At 55.2% G+C, this 15,379-nt stretch overlaps 1 protein-coding gene across 2 annotated transcripts in view; it reads left to right on the forward strand.

Moving 5' to 3' along the window:
• Positions 1 to 299: 299 nt before the first annotated feature.
• The window catches only part of KIAA1522 (KIAA1522 ortholog), a 33,801-nt gene continuing 18,721 nt past the window's right edge, over positions 300 to 15,379 (forward strand). Inside the window, exon 1 of one of the 2 annotated variants that reach the window (XM_030823336.1) lies at positions 300 to 653. In XM_030823336.1, coding sequence (XP_030679196.1) covers positions 419 to 653 — 235 coding nt within the window. In that variant the 5' untranslated portion in view covers positions 300 to 418. Of the gene's footprint in view, positions 654 to 12,290; positions 12,467 to 15,379 lie in introns of those variants that run through there. The other variant, XM_030823337.1, reaches the window with a different exon arrangement.

Consider the following 15,379-nt stretch of genomic DNA (forward strand, 5'->3'; position numbering starts at 1 on the left):
ACAGACCTCACGCGGTGCCCCCTGCGGGACGGAACCTCAGTGCCGCCCCCTCCCGGGCGGCCCCACGACCCGCCCTCTCGGGCCCCAGCGGGGGGCACGACCCCGGGCTCCCGGGACCCCCTCTTCTCGGGACTGGACCTCGCCCTCCGCCGGGCCCGGGGGAGGCGGGGAGGGGCCGCAGGCAGCGCCGCTCCCGCCCCGCGGCCGCTCCCGCCCCGCTCCTTCCCTCCCCGCCGGCCTGCGCCCCGCCCGCCGCCCGGCCGGCCCCTCCCGCGCCGCTCCCGCCGCCCGCTCTCCGCGCCCGCTCGGCCTCCGCCGCCCAAACTTTTCTCCGGGCGCGCGTCCCCGGCGGTCGCCCCCGGCATGGGCGCCGCGCCGCAGGGGGCCTGACCCGCCGCCCGCTCCGCCCCCGCCTGCCATGGCGGCCCGCGCGCCCCCCGCCGCACCTGCGGCCGAGGAGCCGGGGAACCCGGGCGGCCCCCCGCGCAGGAAGAAGTCCCGCTCCGGCGCGTCCGGCCTCCGCCGCGCCTTCAGCTGGCTGCGGGGCAAGCGGCGCAAGAAGAAGGCGGCAGGGGCCGAGGGCGCCGAACCGGCCGCCCCCCGGGCCAAGAAGGCGGAGGACAAGGCCAAGAGGGCCAAGGGCAAAGGCCGAGGTAAGGCGGTCGGCACCTGGGCTGAGCGCGGGGGGACGTCGAGGGTGCGGCCGCGGGGGCTCTGCCGGGGGTCCGCGCGCGGCGTGTTGGAGGGGGGTGACCCCCGGGAGCTGGTGCTGGAAAGCGAAGAGGCCAGGGCTGAGTCCGAACACCTCCACCCTGCGCTGCCTTCCGCACTTTCCAGAGCCAGTCCTGCCCCGCTGTGAGGGGAGGGGACCCCCGGCTGGGGCAGGGATCCCCTGGCAGAGCAGGAAGTGCTGGTAGCCCGACTCCAGGGCGGTGAGGCGATTCCCCCTCCCCCAGGCTCATCCAGGTTCTGCCCTCTGCTGAGTCAGGGGGTCAGAGACTTAACGCTGGCCTGTGGCCAATGGGAGAGACAGGTGGCCTTGGGTCTCTGGTGGGGACCCTCTGGGTCTGGAAGGTCAACCGCACTCACAAAGAGTTTCAGCTTCAGCTGGATCTGGATTTCCAGCCCCAAAAAGGACCTCGCATGGAGCACAGTGTAACCTGCCTTAGCTTCTTAACAGTGCGGGCTTTTCCCACCTGGCCTCCCTCACGCTCACCTGGGCCAGGCCACAAACATCACCTCCTGGGGTAGTGAGCTCACCAAGGTGAACCAACCCGCCCCTCCCTATCACTCCTTCTTCCAGCCCTGGAGAAACATGCCAGTGTCGGAAGTGTGCTTACAGATGGGGGAAACTGAGGCCCAAGCTCAGTGGAGAGGCTGTACCTGGGTTGGGGTGGGCACTTAAACAGCTAATTCTCAGTCTTTCTGAATTTGAGCCCCTGGGCTCCTCCTCTGGCCTGGATGGGCAGCCTGAAAGGCGGGGAAGCCGACCTGGTCCATCCCTGCTGGGGTCACTTTCAGTTCCTTTCTTGGGCCTTCCCTCATTTTCCAGTTTCTGTCTTCCTTTTGGTGGGGAGGGCTTGAGTCTTCGCAAGAGGGTGGAGCTCCCTTGGGGCTTGCCGTCCTGGGAAGTCCACCTTTCCTAGACTGCTGCTGCAGTGCTGGAGGTGAGGAAATGGCCGGGTGTGTGGGCCCATCCCATTCTGCCTGTGTTTACCCTCCCAGTGTCCTTTAACCACCTCTTCTGGGAGAGTTAGAAGGAGCACTTCAGGGGTCAGGAAGAGGGTGGAAAGCCTCTTGTGTGATTGTATCCGGCTTGATCTTCCTTTTGGATAAGGGCCCTGCTTCCCTGCGGCACAGCCACAAATAGAAGTGAGGGTGCTGGGGCTGGAGTGACTGGGCCAAACCCTGAGGGAGGATTGGATTTGGGTGAGGGGTGTTTCCAAAGGCCCTGCAGTCCCAACAGGACATGGAGTCTGTCCCAGGGCTGCCCCATTGGGATTCAGTCTGAAGTCATCCCCATCTCATCAAGAGGGCGTTGCAGCAGGATGGATTGTGGTCAGACTGTCAGGGTTGGCAGGCAGAAGGCCAGTGGACTAGCAGTGTATACCCCAGGGCAGTGGACCTTTTTCCTCTGGGAGACCAGCCTGGGAGGCAGGGGGCTGGAAAAGCTGAGCCTGTAGGTCACTGCTCCAACAGCCTGGGTTTGGGGTCATTGGGTCAGTGGCCAGGCCTCCCTCTCGCCTTGTGTTTGGTGTCAGGTGGCTCTGGGCTTTCGGGGCAGCATGTCGGCCTGATTTGAGCCCACGTGCATGGGTAACACCTCCTTGCCCCTGGCTGTTGTTTCCCCAGGTCTGGAGGTGGCCCTGGGTACGACTGGAGGAAGTCCTGTTCCCTTTTACTCCAGCCTCCTATTATTGCAATTGTTTCCTTGTCACCTGCCTGGCCCAACTTCTTTTCTGTTTATTAAGAGAAATAAATCTGATCCCTCTAATCTCCACTGGCAACGCTGGCCAGGAAGGGGAAGCCTGCAGAAGGCTTAACTCTTTCAGGGAGAATGTTCAGAATGGAGATTGGGAGAGGTGGGGAGGAGGGATGCACAGGAGATTCCTGGGAGGTCAGGGTCCTGGGAGGTCAGGGATCTTTGCTGGGGAAGTCATTATCTCCTCCATTCCAATCTCTGGCTCAAAGACCTACGAGAGGCAGGTCTTGATTCCTCTAATCTGACTCTCCTACTGTAAGATGGAAAAACTGAGCTTGTCATGGAGTTTTGAGCACCAGTCTTCCACGATTCCCTTGCTGACCTCACTACCTTGCACAGATTTAGAAGAAGAGAGGAAGTCTGACATTTATTGATTAGTCCGAATATGTCAAGATCTCACTTGCAGATGAAAAAATTGAGGCTCAGGGACAGTGAATGACTGATTTGACCAAACTGGGATTTAAACTCAAATCACTTGCCTCAAAAATCGGGACTGTTTTCATGACTCTCCCAAGGACATAGAGCAGCAGATAAGGCTTGAAGATCTTCTTGTTCAGTTCACTTTACAGATGGGAAATGGCCCAGAGAGAGAAGTGAGGGAACTTGATAGAGTGGGGAGAGTATCAGAATCAGGCCAATGAGAGTTTAAATCCTGGCCCAGCTACTAGCAAGCCCCATGATGTAGGATGAGCAACTTCTCTGTGGGCTCCCTAATTCCACCACTGTCTTGTGGGGAAGAAAGGGGGTATCCTCTGGCTGGACATTGCCTTGATGCGGCTGTGACCTTTCTGTCTCACCAAGATTCTCACAAGAGAGCATATGAAAATTATATTAAAGGCTGGGCGTGGTGGCTCATGCCTGTAATCCTAGTATTTTGGGAGGCTGAGGCGGGCAGATTGCCTGAGCTCAGGAGTTCGAAACCAGCCTGGGCAACACGGTGAAACCCCATCTCTACTAAAATACAAAAAATTAGCCAGACAAGGTGGTGTGCACCTGTAGTCCCAGCTACCCGGAAGGCTGAGGCAGGAGAATCGCTTGAACTCGGGAGGCGGAGGTTGCAGTGAGCCAAGATTGTACCAGTGCACTCCAGCCTGGGCAACAGAGCGAGACTCAAAAAAAAAAAAAAAAAAAAAAAAAAAATTAAAGAGAAGTCACCACAGAAATGCAAGGGGTTGCTATGACTGTGTTTATAAGTTTAGTCACCTGAGCTCTAAGGACCCAGTCTGGAAGGAGTGGGCTCTGGGCCTAAGAACAACTTTGCTTGATCGGGCGTGGTGGCTCACACCTGTAATCCCAGCACTTTGGGAGTTCGAGGTGGGTGGACCACGAGGTCGGGAGCTCAAGACCAGCCTGACCAACATGGTGAAACCCTGTCTCTACTAAAAATACAAAAATTAGCTGGGCCTGGTAGCAGGTGCCTGTAATCCCAACTACTCAGGAGGCTGAGGCAGGAGAATCGCTTGAACCTGGGAGGCGGAGGTTGCAGTGAGGCGAGATAGCCAGGTGTGGTGGCGGGCGCCTGTAGTCCCAGCTACTTGGGAGGCTGAGGCAGGAGAATGGTGTGAACCCAGGAGGCGGAGCTTGCAGTTAGCCGAGATCGAGTCACTGCACTCTAGCCTGGGCGACAGAGCAAGACTCCATCTCAAAAAAAAAAAAAAAAAAAAAAGAAAAAGTTAAAAAAACAAAAACAAACAGGAATCCATATCTTCCAGAAATATCACCTGGACTCTAGACAAGTGTGTGGGTAGGAAGTGTTTCTGGGACAGAGGCCAGGATTGGAGCCTAGCAGATAATCAGGGGAGGCTTTCTGGAGGAGGCAAGCAGCCTATGGAAGGAGGGCAGGGTCCTGGCTAATCTGAATGGAAAGAGAAGTAACAGGAAGGCTGCTATGTGCTATATATACCCTGGCCAGGCATTTTCATCAAAGTCTTCCCATGTCCTTACAGCAACCTGGGAGGTGGACAGTTATCACCATTTGTAGGTGAGAAAAAAGGGGTGAGAGTAAGTAGCCCAAGGTCACTCAGCTTCATTTATTTGAAGAAGACATATTCTTTTTTTTTTTTTTTTTTTTTTTTTGTATTTTTAGTAGAGACGGGGTTTCACCGTGGTCTCGATCTCCTGACCTCGTGATCCGCCTGCCTCGGCCTCCCAAAGTGCTGGGATTACAAGCGTGAGCCACCGCGCCCGGCCGAAGAAGACATATTCTTTACTCTGTAGTGTCAGGCACTGTTCAAGGTGATGCGAACGCCAGAGGACCAGACAGGCAGGGTCCCCAACTATGTGGAAGTGAGGTTCACAGCATCACAGTGATGGAGCCACTCAGTCTGCCTCCAGAGGCCACACTCCACAAAGACAATTAGATGATGATGGCTGTGTTTCTGACTCTGGAGGGGGGTGACCTCTCTAGAGTCTTAGACAAAACCGGTTTTGGGGAAAGGGGCATGTAGTCCTCCTGAGGGTTTCTCTTGTGCAGTGGGCAGCGGCTGAGGGGTGGGAGTGGGCGTGGCTCTGATACTGAGAATTTGAGAGCCACCCTGCCAGGCCTAGCTGACTTAGCCCCATGTTAACTCTAGTCAGTTCACTGTGGCCTCTCCAAGTTCCCTCTGGCCATTCAGGGAGGACTGTCCTTTCGTGATGTGGAGTTGTGGAGAGAACCCTGAGTTTGAATTCTGCTCTGTTGTATGACCTTGGGTAAGTCCTGCCCCTCTTTGGACCAGACATGCCCTGTCATGACAAAGATGGTTTTTTTTTTTTGAGACAGAGTCTCACTCTGTCGCCCAGTCGCCCAGGCTGGAGTGCGGTGTCGAGATCTTGGCTCTCTGCAACCTCTGCCTCCCAGATTCAAGCGATTCTTCTGCTTCAGCCTGGGACTACAGGCACGTGCCACCATGCCTGGGTAATTTTTGTATTTTTAGTAGAGACGGGGGTTTCACCATTATTGGACAGGCTGGTCTTGAACTCCTGACCTCGTGATCTGCCCGCCTTGGCCTCCCAAAGTGCTGGGATTACAGGCGTGAGCTACCGCGCCTGGCCGACAAAGATGGGGTTTAATGGCCTCTGAGACTCTTGCTAGTTCTAGGATTCTGTGGGTTTGAGAATGGGCTGAGGGGGCAAGCCTGTAGGGGCTGGGGGCTAGGCATGGGGATGGGAACTGTGTCCAGGAAAGGAGAGCTGACCTCTAGCCAGCCAGATAAGACACTGAGACCCAGTGGCCTGGATGTCATAGGAAGGTGGGTAAGGTGGCTGGGCACGGTGGCTCACACCTGTAATCCCAGCACTTTGGGAGGCTGAGGCGGGGTGGATCACTTGAGGTCAGGAGTTCAAAACCAGCCTGGCCAACATGGTGAAACCCCGTCTCTACTAAAAATACAAAAATTATGGCCGGGCACAGTGGCTCACGCCTGTAATCTCAGTGCTTTGGGGGGCCAAGGCGGGAGGGGATCACCTGAGGTCAGGAGTTCGAGACTAGCCTGGCCAACATGGCGAAACCCTATCTCTACTAAAAATGAAAAAATTAGCTGGGCATGGTGGCACGCACCTGTAATCCCAGGCTACTTGGGAGGCTGAGGCAGGAGAATAGCTTGAATCCAAGAGGCAGAGGTTGCAGTGAGCTGTGATCGCGCCATTGCACTGCAGCCTGGGCAACAAGAGCAAAAAGCTCCGTCTCAAAACAAAAAACAAAAATTAGCCAGGCGTAGTGGCAGGCGCCTGTAGTCCCAGGTACTTGGGAGGCTGAGGCAGGAGAATCACTTGAACCCAGGAGGCGGAGGCTGCAGTGAGCCGAGATCACACCACTGTACTCCAGCCTGGGCAACAGTTCAACTGGGCGACAGTTTCATTCAAAACTCAAAAAAAAAGGAAGGTAGGTAAGGAGAGTCCATTATGAACAATGTCATTTCTCTCTGCTGAGGAAGGGGCCTAGATAGTTCCAAAGCAAAGTGAGAGTCCAGACTCCGGGATCGTGGGCACCTTGCCCTTCTGAGGTCAGGATGGTGTCTGTTTGTCCACCAGTCAACACTCCTTGTGTTTCCCCTTCTGTGTCAGTTCCTGTGCTGCTTCTCCTGCCTCGGATGTGCTCCCCTTCACTTTGCTATCCAGTGAACTCCTGTTCAGCCCTCAGGGCCTGGTGTCAGTGTCAGCTCTGCAATACTCCCAGGGGAAATTATTGTCCCTAGACCCTAGAGCCAGGTGCTTAAGAGAGTTGGGGTTGGGCAGTATATGCTTTTGCAGCCACTTTCTTCTTGGTAAAGGGCACCTTAGTGTCCTTACCTGGGGCCTAGACGAATGTAATAGGGGCTGAGTTCCCTCTGCTATGGGACACCTCCAATAGGGGAGTGGTTTCCCTAGAGGAGTTTGGGGTTTCTCAATAAGAATGTGACATTTTGGCTTCCCAGAAATGTAAAAAATAAAGAGTGTGACAGGGTGGCTGCTCTCTCTCCCCCAGACCCCTGTGAAAGGATGGACATTGTTTTCCTAGGGTCCAGATGGGAGAGGGACCCTCACTCACTGATTTCACAAATATTTCCTAAGTGTTATATACCAGGCACTGTCCTAGGGATGAATAAGAGAGACAAAGTCCTGGCCTCATGAACCTCACAACGAGTGTGTGTGTAGAGGGGAAAATACGCTGAACAAGTAATTAAGGGTTAAGTGTGACAAGGGGAAGCACAGCAATCTCTGAGGGAGGTCAGGGATGGCTTCCCCGGGGAGGTGGCACTTGAGCTGAAATGGAAGGATGAAAGGAAGCTGGGATTGAAGGGTTTGTGGCACTGGCGTCAGGCAAAGCATGTGCTAGGGACTTGGGACCAGCCGGCTATCTGGGGTTCCGTGGGATCCAGGGATTGCTGTACCTCACTATTTTGAATACCCGAAGGGCAGAGACTGGGTTGACAGACTCGTCCTTCTGCCCTGGCCAGCACAAGGCCTGGCTAAGTGGCCTTGGATGATAGGTAATGCTCCAGTATGGGCCCCCAGAGATGGGCACCTCTGGATCCTAGACTCTCAGAGCTCATGGCCCGAGATGTCATAGGGAGCCCTCATGGTACATACAGACGGGGCAGCTGAGGCCCAGAGGAGGAAGTGACGCTCAAGTTCACGTGGCCATCTAGTGTCAAAGGCAGAAGAAAAGCCCACAACTGCCAGGCCTTCAGCTTCTTCACTCCTTTGCTCAGACTTCAAATGGAAAATCCCATCCCAGAGAGGTGCCTCTGCTAGGGGTGTGAAGAGCTGAGAAGGAAGCAATGCCAAGGGAGTCTTCCCTGCCCTCCCCTCAACACCTTTAGGGGCTCCTTCCAGCTCTCTCTCCCTCACCTTCCTCTTGGAAATTCCCCTTGGGCCTGAAAGGGGCTCCCAATCAGTGTGCTCTCCCCACACTATACCCTCCCTGCAGTCCCTGCAGTCCCTGAAGCAGGGCTCCTAGCAAGGGTTGAACTGTGGTGGCCAAGCCCTGTGACCCCAAAAATTCACATTTTCTTGTCAGCAGAGGGCAGAGTGAGAGCCTTCCCTCGGCACCTGCTCCTTGGAAATCCCTCTCTCTCCAGACCCTCAAAGCTGTCTCAGCTGCTCATGGCCTGTCACATGCTAAAGAAAACGAATAAGAGGAAGCATTGTATGTTATTTGGGCCACAGTGAACATGGCGGGGTTGGAGGAGCAGGGACACACACCTTCCTTGTGCGGACCCCAAGGCCACCTCCAGCCTCTTGGCAGACTTGGGGAAGTCAGCCAAGTTCCTGCAGCTTCCTCGGGTAGGAGTGAAATCTCTGTCCACCCCCCCCATTGTTAGTTATACCCCACTGTACTCTATGCCCTTGTACTCCACTGTCCTGAGGGGCTGATTCATTAAAGGACCGTCAGCCCACTCACAGGGTGCCCAGCTCTGTGCTTGGCATGGAAGGGGCGATAGAGACAGCTCAGCCCACAGAGGATTTAAACCCTGAATCTTGTAGCAAAGTGTGTGATTCCCAGGAGGCTCCTGGTAGGGAGATTACTAAGTGAGGCCTCCTGTCTACTTAGGACACCCCCTCCTCCAAGTCTAGCCAAGTGAGGTCTTCCCCACCATTTTCTTTTTTATTTTTTGCGACGAAGTTTCGCTCTTGTTTCCCAGGCTGGAGTGCAGTGGTACGATCTCTGCTCACCACAACCTCCACCTCCTGGGTTCAAGTGATTCTCCTGCCTCAGCCTCCCAAGTAGCTGAGATTATAGGCGCCCGCCACCATGCCCAGCTAATTTTTGTATTTTTAGTAGAGATGGGGTTTTACCATGTTGGCCAGGCTGGTCTTAAACTGCTGACCTTGTGATCCGCCTGCCTCAGCCTTCCAAAGTGCTGGGATTACAGGCATGAGCCACGGCGCCCGGCCCCTTTTATTTATTTATTTTTTTGAGACAGTCTTGCTGTGTCACCCAGGCTGGAGTGCAGTGGTGCGATCTCAGCTCACTGCAACCTCCGACTCCCAGGTTCAAGCGATTCTCCTGCATCAGCCTCCCAAGTAGCTGGGACTACAGGCGCCCGCCACCATGCCCAGCTAATTTTGTATTTTTAGTAGAGATGGGGTTTCACCGTGTTGGTCAGGCTGATCTTGAACTCCCGACCTCAGGTGATCCGCCTGCCTCTGCCTCCCAAAGTATTGGGATTACAGGCATGAACCACCGCGCCCGGCCTTCCCCACCATTTTCTAAGAGGGTCACGAGGCATTCCAGCTCATTCTTGTGGTTCGTGGAGTTCTGGTCCATATGCCTTCCATACCACCTACTTCTTCCCACCAGTCCTAGCCCAGCCTCTCCTATGTTCTTGGCAGTGGGCAGTACTCCTCCCACAGGATCCTGGAGCAAGCACTGCCTTTGCAGTGAAAGTATTTATGTGCTATCATCACTGCCTCCGTCAGTATGCAAGCATCACCGTTGCTACTACAGCTAATCTACAAGCCCCACCATCCCCACCTCCACCAGTTTCTATTAAACACATAGGTGCACCTACTATGTGCTGAGCCTGGGGTTACTAAAAGGAGTCAGACAATCACTGCTCTTCAGGAAGCTGTTCTGGTTGGAAAGGCAGATACTAAAACTATTGTCGGAAGGCAAGTTCTGGGATGGCGAACACGGGGTGCAGGGGAGCCTTGGGGTGTGATCAGTACTATATCAGAAGGCAGCACTAATGTCTGTGGGGCCTTCATTAAGGAAGCACTGAGCTGGGGGAAGAGGGGCTGCAAGGAAGACTTCCTGGAGGAGCAGCATGTAGAGCAGGGCATTGAGAATGAAAAGGCACCTTCCAGGCCAAGGTGGAAGAGGGGATGGCAGGGGTGAACGCCTGGAGTTGTGTGCTGCAGGGTGGCAAGCAGTTTTGTGTGGTTGTAGCTCTGAGAAGGAGAAGATTCTCATCTCAGAGATGAGGCTGGAGATGAGGCTGAACTGGCGGGCAGGGGCAGCTCCTCCAGTGCTTCCTGTGAAGGCCAAGGAACCTGCCGCACTTCAGACATCCTTTGAGCCTCTTCACATACCTGTCCTCACTTAATTCATGCCAGGAAATTTAGACTTTATCCTTGGGTATTCCCTCTACTCCCCCATACTGACTGTTCTTTTTATGGGCCCCAGTTTCCCTATCTATATAAATTCAGGGAATTGGCTAGCTGATCTCGGAGGTCTTTTTCAGCTTTGACACTAGGACCATTTTCTCTGTGCAAAGTGTACACACAGCTTGGTACACATTGTATGCTCAGTGAATATTTTCTATGGGTGAATAACTTGCCAGCCTTTGAAGGACTGCACTGTTGTCAACCTGAGACTCTAGCAAGAGAAGGGCCTCAGAGAGAGTTGGGTTTAGCTTTGACTCTCGCATTTTGCAGGGAGGGAAAAGGGTTTGCTGGAGCCATCGGGCATAAGAGGCAGCATGGTATAGTGGAGGGGCTTGTTCTGGTGGCAGAAAGGATAAGCCACGTGGGGCCTAGAATTGAGGGCTCTAGACTTCCAGCCCAGTGCTCTCTCTGCTCTACCACGTTGCCTCTAGTTGGAGAGACAGGGCAGAAGTGATGGTAAAGAAGAGTCATTGCCCAGGCAGTGGGGCCCTGGGCAGGTCCCTCAGCACAAGGACACCTGTGAGGAGGAGACAGAGGTGGGAGCCCCGGGCAGCCTAGAAGGCTTTTCATCTCTCTGTTTTTAATTTTTCGCTCTGTCGCTCAGGCTGGAGTGCAGTAGCGTGATCTCGGCTCACTGCAACCTCTGCCTCCCAGGTTCAAGCGATCCTCCCACCTCAGCCTCCCAAGTAGCTGGGATTACAAGCATGAGCCACCACACCTGGCTAATGTTTTGTGTTTTTAGCAGAGATGAGGTTTTACCATGTTGGCCAGGCTAGTCTCGAACTCCTGACCTGAAGTGATCTGCCCGCCTTGGCCTCCCAAAGTGCTGGGATTACAGGTGTGAGCCATAACACCTGGCCTTTTTAAAGAAAAAAAAAAAAAATACACACACACACACACACGTTTTTTTTTTTTTTTTTTTTGAGACGGAGTCTTGCTCTGTTGCCCAGGCTGGAGTGCAGTGGTGTGATCTTGGCTCACTGCAAGCTCCACCTCCTGGGTTCAAGCGATTCTCCTGCCTCAGCCTTCTGAGTAGGTGGGATTACAGGCGTGTGCCACCAAGCCTGGCTAATTTTTGTATTTTTAGTAGAGACAGGGTTTCGCCATGTTGGCCAGGCTGGTTAAAAAAATATTTAACAGCCCGGGTGGTCTGGCTCACACCTGTAATCCCAGCACTTTGGGAGGCCGAAGCAGGCATATCACCTGAGGTCAGGAGTTTGAGACCAGCCTGAACAACATGGTGAAACCCTGTCTCGGCTGGGCGCGGTGGCTCACGCTTGTAATCCCAGCACTTTGGGAGGCCGAGGCGGGCGGATCACGAGGTCAGGAGATCGAGACCACGGTGAAACCCCGTCTCTACTAAAAATACAAAAATTTAGCCGGGCGTGGTGGCGGACGCCTGTAGTCCCAGCTACTCGGAGAGGCTGAGGCAGGAGAATGGCGTGAACCCGGGAGGCGGAGCTTGCAGTGAGCGAGATTGCGCCACTGACTCCAGCTGGCAATAAGCGAGACTCCGTCTCAAAAAAAAAAAAAAAAAAAGAAACCTGTCTCTACTAAAATTACAAAAATTAGCCGGGCGCGGGCGCGGTGGTGCGCACCTGTAGTCCCAGCTACTCGGAGAGGCTGAGGCAGGAGAATCGCTTGAACCCGGCAGGCGGAGGTTGCAGTGAGCTGAGATCGCGCCACTGCCCTCCAGCCTGGGCGACAGCGAGACTTGGTCTCAAAAAAAAAAAAAAAAAGGACCTACCTTACACAATTGTCTTGTGGATAAAATGAAGTAATGCATGAAAGCGGTTAGCACAGAGCCTGGCACATAGTAAACACTAAGTAAAAGGGTGCTACTATTTTGAACACTATAACTACAGAAATACAGTCAGTTCCATACATTTGTACACACAGGCACGTGACACTCATGGGGAGGTGGCTGGTGGGCCCTAGCGGCAGCAGAGCTCCGGATCCGCGTTCTCCCAGCTCCATTGCACTCCTCAGAGCCGTAGCCTTTGGGCTGAGAGAGCGGGCAACCCGCCTGCCCCACCTGGACTGGCCAGGCCTTCCCCTGTGCGCCCTAGGCTGGGCGGCCCAGCAGGTCTCCCAGGTCCCGCGAGGGGCGGAGCCGACGGGATGCGCGCCAGGCCCCGCCCCTCCTCCGGCCCCGCCCCCGGCCTGGCCATTGGCCGCAGAGCTCGGGGGCGTGGTCGAGCTGGGGCTGGGGGCGCCCGCGGTGCCCGCCCGCGAGTCTCGCTGCCTCCCTCCCGGGGCTGCGGGCCCGGCGGCCGGGCTGGCTGGGCCTCGCTTGGGTTCCCGCGCCGGCTCCCGCACCTGCAATGGGGAACTCACACCACAAGAGGAAGGCCCCCAGCGGTCCCCGGGTCCGCAGCTTCTGGCGGTTCGGGCGGTCGGCGAAGCGGCCGGCAGGTAGGGGCCGGGGTGGGGGCGGGGCAGGCAGGGAGGAGGGTCCCTGCTGCGGCCGTCGCCACCGCTGCTGCCCCCTCCCGGGGCCTGGAGGGTGTGAGTGTGGGGGGTCGGGAATCCCCGCGCAGACCCCACCCCTCACAGGCACACGGAGACACACGTACACGGTAATACCCACGGGCGGGCACACGTACATGTTCGCAGTTTACACAGTCACACGCACAACACCCACTCAGATGTACGGACACGCAGACACAGGATCACATACACCATCACACCCACACTCTTGTACCGTCGCAGTAGGACGCACAGAGCCTGAGACACAGGTACATGTATACCTATGCATGCGGTTTACACAGCCACACGGACTACACCCACGCGCAGATCCAGACACACAGGCACACAGTCGTTCACACACATCGGTCATGTGGGTACAGTTGCCCAGCGCCTTAGGCACACAGATGTACACACAGGTTCATAACTGCACAACCAACCGGACTCGCATTCAGGCTCACAGCAGACCCTAAGGCACTTGGACACACACGCTTATTCCCCAGATCTTAGCCCCCAACAGGCTGAAGGCTGAAAGTTTGTAGGAGGGAGGGGAGACGAAGGTGGAAGGAAGAAGCTGGAAACCCGGGGCTGGAGTCTGGGGACCGCCTCCATCTGGCGCGATCGGGAGTCGGACTGGTTTTCTTGGCTCCCTCCCTACCCCCACCCGCGCCACCGCGACGTCTCCCCGCCTCAGCCCCCTCCCCCGCCCCCGCGGTCCCCGAGGTCGCCGCCGCATCTCCCCCTTTCAATGCAGCCACCGAGCTGGAACGCAGCCCTTGCCGGCTGCTGCGGGATCCCTCCGCGGGTCACATTCCAGGCTCCAATGGGGAGGGGAGGGAAAGGGGAAGGCCTCTAACCCCAGGAGATGGGATTCCTGTTTCCCCCAACGAGTTCGGCAGTTCAGGGTATCCCCGAGGGGTGCTGAAGGAGGGGCTATCGAGAGTGCCTAGTTACTGGTGAATCCAGAGATGGGGGAAGGGCAGGGTGATGGTTCCATTCCCTCCTCTCCAAGATAGAGGGTCTTCAACATAGGCAGGCACCTTAGCGATACCTGTTGGTCTGGGGGAGTGAGGAAATCCCAGAGGAGGTGGAGTGAAGGGGGCCCTGCTGTGGTGGGAGAATCTACGGGTGTATTCCTAGGTTGGCCCACATTCCTAGAGATTCCGGAGCTTGATGATCTCATCGCTCCATAGAGGGGGTGGTGGAAAGAGCCTGGGCTGGGAAGTGGGGGACCTCTCCTCTCAATGAGGCTCTGGAATGGGCCCTGGTGACCTTGAGCAGATTCCTTTCACTTGTCTGGACCACCCTGGCTCCTACAGGGGTCCTGTGTGTGAAATCAGGGGCTCTAGGTGACTTCTTGGGACCCTTACCGTTCTGGCTAGCCGTTTCATGGATGAAGGGACTGAGGTCCAGGAAAGAGGGACTTGGCCAAGGTCATTTGCCTGTGGTGGTTTGAGGTAGTAATATAATCAAAATGACAATAAGAAAAGGGTTAACTAAGTTCAGTTAGGCTGTTTGAGGATTTCTCAGAAGGTAGGTGTTGATGAGAATCTCCAGGACCTTCCAGCACTCTCCCTGCCCCAGCAGTCCTGAAAGTCCTGTCTGTGCCTACCTGTCTCTCCTAGAATCTGCACTGAGGGGGCAGGGCTGGGGCTCTTCATCTGTCCTCTGATGGTCGCTCCGATCTGATGGTTTCCTAGGAACTAACTGTGGGCCCAGACTTGTGACCATTTGTGATGGAGGAGAGAGAAGATAAGAAGGCTGTGTTGATAGTCTCTTGCCTACTGGCCCTTGAGGAAGTGGCCTGGGGCTTCCAGCAACACTTGTGAGCTTCCAGCTCCTGCTGCAACTCATGGGTCAACTCAGGCTTTAAGGCGTTCTGAAAAAAATTAGAAAGCAATGTCAAGACAACACAGAAATTAAGTGTGAGGGGCTAGGAAATATTCTAGGCAATGTGTCAAAAGCCTTCTGGGTTGGGGTTAGCTTTAGAAAACTGCGGAGATGGTCCTAATTGGTCTTTGAAGTAATCACAGGATTGAAATTAGTCCTAAGTTGTTGGTTAAATGAGAGAACCGGGGATTTGTTTCAGCTGTGGGGTATGGTCATGGGCAAAGGCATGGAGTTGAGGTCAGGCGAGGTGGCTCACGCCTGTAATCCCAGCATTTTGGGAGGCCGAGGTGGGAGGATAACTTGAGCCCAGGAGTTGGAGAGTAGCTTGGGGCAACATGACGAGACCCCCCCCCCCCCATTTCTACAAGAAATAGTATCTGGGCGTGGTGGCACGTGTGCCTTTGGTCCCAGTAGCTTGAGAGGCTGAGGTGAGGGGATTACGTGAGCCTAGGAGGTCAAGGCTGCAGTGAGCCGATCGTGCCACTGCACTCCAGTCTGGGTGACAGAGTGAGACCCTGTCTCAAAAAAAAAAAAAAAAAAAAAAAAAAAAGAATGGGCTGGATGCAGTAGCTCACACCTGTAATCCCAGCACTTTAGGAGGTTGAGGTGGGTGGATCACCTGAGGTCAGGAGTTTGAGACCTGCTCAGCCAACATGGTGAAACCCCGTCTCTACTAAAAATACAAAAACTAGCCAGGCCTGGTGGCAGGCACCTGTAATCCCAGCTACTTGGGAGGCTGAGGCAGGAGAATCGCTTGAACCCAGGAGGTGGAGGTTGCAGCGAACTGAGATTACGCCACTGCACTCCAGCCTGGGTGACAAGAACGCGACTCCATTTCAAAAACAAACATAAAACAAATGGAGTTGAGACTGAGCATGGAGGTGGGAGGGAAAAGTAGCTGAGGGTCCTCTTGAGGTTCCATTGTGAATGTAAACCTCAGTACCTTTGGTTTTACTTGTGCTGAGGATCCTA

The sequence above is a fragment of the Nomascus leucogenys genome, chromosome 12 (genome assembly GCF_006542625.1).
Source record: "Nomascus leucogenys isolate Asia chromosome 12, Asia_NLE_v1, whole genome shotgun sequence".
Lineage (NCBI taxonomy): Eukaryota > Metazoa > Chordata > Mammalia > Primates > Hylobatidae > Nomascus > Nomascus leucogenys.